Source organism: Malurus melanocephalus, unplaced genomic scaffold (genome assembly GCF_030028575.1).
Source record: "Malurus melanocephalus ecotype Western Australia unplaced genomic scaffold, MMel_1.1 scaffold_3496, whole genome shotgun sequence".
Taxonomy (NCBI): Eukaryota; Metazoa; Chordata; class Aves; order Passeriformes; family Maluridae; genus Malurus; species Malurus melanocephalus.
In genome coordinates this window covers 3384-5154 of record NW_026626728.1, presented here as the reverse complement: position 1 = coordinate 5154, position 1771 = coordinate 3384, and the positions used below count along the sequence as shown (strand labels likewise).

At 57.1% G+C, this 1771-nt stretch overlaps 1 protein-coding gene across 1 annotated transcript; it reads right to left on the bottom strand.

Annotated features, from left to right (window-relative positions):
* Nucleotides 1-251: 251 nt before the first annotated feature.
* LOC130588143 (tumor necrosis factor receptor superfamily member 16-like) lies at nt 252-637 on the bottom strand (the record flags this gene model as incomplete). The annotated part of the gene is made up of 1 exon (XM_057389103.1): nt 252-637. A coding segment is annotated over one exon (386 nt), but the record flags the coding sequence as incomplete, so codon positions are not given.
* Nucleotides 638-1771: the final 1134 nt, after the last annotated feature.

Sequence of the window (1771 nt, the reverse complement as noted above, 5' to 3'; positions counted from 1 at the left end):
CCAACCCCAGTGACCAATCCAGTGACCAACCCTGGTGACAAATCCCCACTAACCAGCCCCACTGACCAGCCCCACTGACCAACCCCAGTGACCAACCCTGGTGACCAAACCCCACTGACCAGCCCCACTGACCAACCCTGGTGACAAATCCCCACTGACCAGCCCCACTAACCAACCCCGCTGACCAGCCCCACTGACCAGCCCCACTGACCAGCCCCACTGACCAGCCCCACTGACCACCCCCTGCCCGTTTAACCCCTCCCTCGCCGTCTCTCACCCCGACACTCCGCATCAGCCGTGGCCGTGCACTCCCGCACCAACACCTCGTTGTCCTCGCAGGTGGTGCAGGGCAGGCAGGGATCCACGAAATTGGCCTCGCTGGAGAAGGTGCCCTCGGGRCACTCCTCGCACACCGTGTCCTGCGAGTCCTTGCAGGGGAACATGAGGCCGAAGCCCGCCTGGCACACGCGGCACTCCTGGCAGCCGCCGCTCGAGTCGTTCTGGAAGTATCCGTAGGCGCAGCGGCACACGGCGTCGTCCGACTCGACACAGGGTGCTGACATGCTCTGCAGCCCCACGCACTGCGTGCAYGGCTTGCACGGCTCCGTGGCGCTCACCGTGTCCGAGTAGGTGACACCTGCGGGGACAGGGCCACAGTGAAGTCACCGGGATGCTCAGGGGGATGGATGGGATGTGGTTGGGATCAAATCGCTGTTCCTGTCACCGGTATTTCCAGCTGCGGTCAGAGGGTCACAGGGAGAGGGGTCCCCGCTCTGCGGCCCCACAGCAAATCCAGTGCTTGCCTGGGTTCTTCTTTCCATTAACATCTTTCCTATTTCCATTTCCCATTAACCCCATTCCTACAGAAATTCCCAGCTTTGATCATCCTTCCAGGTTCCTCTTCCCATTAACACCTTCCCCATTCCTGCAGAAATTTCCAGCTTTGAGCATCCCTCCAGGTTTCTCCTCTGATTAACACCTTCCCCATTCCCATTTCCCACTGACACCTTCCCCATTCCCGCAGCAATTCCCAGTTCTGAGCATCCCCCAAGTTCTTCTTCCCATTAACACTTTCTCCATTCCCACAGAAATTCCCAGTTCTGGGCATCCTTCCAGGTTCCTCTTCCCATTATCACCTTCCTCATTCCTTTGACACCTTCCCTTTTCCTGCTTCCCACTGACCCCTTCCCCATTTCCGCAGCAATTCCCCAGCTCAAAGCATTCTCCAGCATCCTCTTCCCATTCATATCTTCATCATTCCCAGTTCTGGGCATCCTTCCAGGTTCCTCTTCCCATTAATCCTTTCCCCATTCCCACAGAAATTCCCGTGTCTGGGCATCCCCCAGGCTCCTTCTCCCATTAACCCATTCCCCATTCCCACAGAAATTCCCAGTTCTGAGCATCCTTCCAGATTCCTCTTCCCATTAACACCTCCCCCATCCCCATCCCCATTCCCATTCCCGGTTAACCCCATTCCCATTTCCCATTTACCCTTTCCCCATTCCCATTTCCCACTAACCGGTTCTCCATTCCCATTTCCCATTAAACCCATTCCCATTTCCCACTGATGCCTTTCCCCATCCCCATTTCCCATTTCCCATCCCCAATCCCCATTTCCCCATCCCCTCCCAGCTGCAGTGGGCATCAGGATCAGACCCTGCTCATAGGGAGGTCCTGCTCCATCCCCTCACATGTCCCACACTCCTCCCCAATCCCAGYCCCAAATCTGGAAGGAATCTTGAGGGTCACAGGTCTGAGCAGCTCCTTGTGC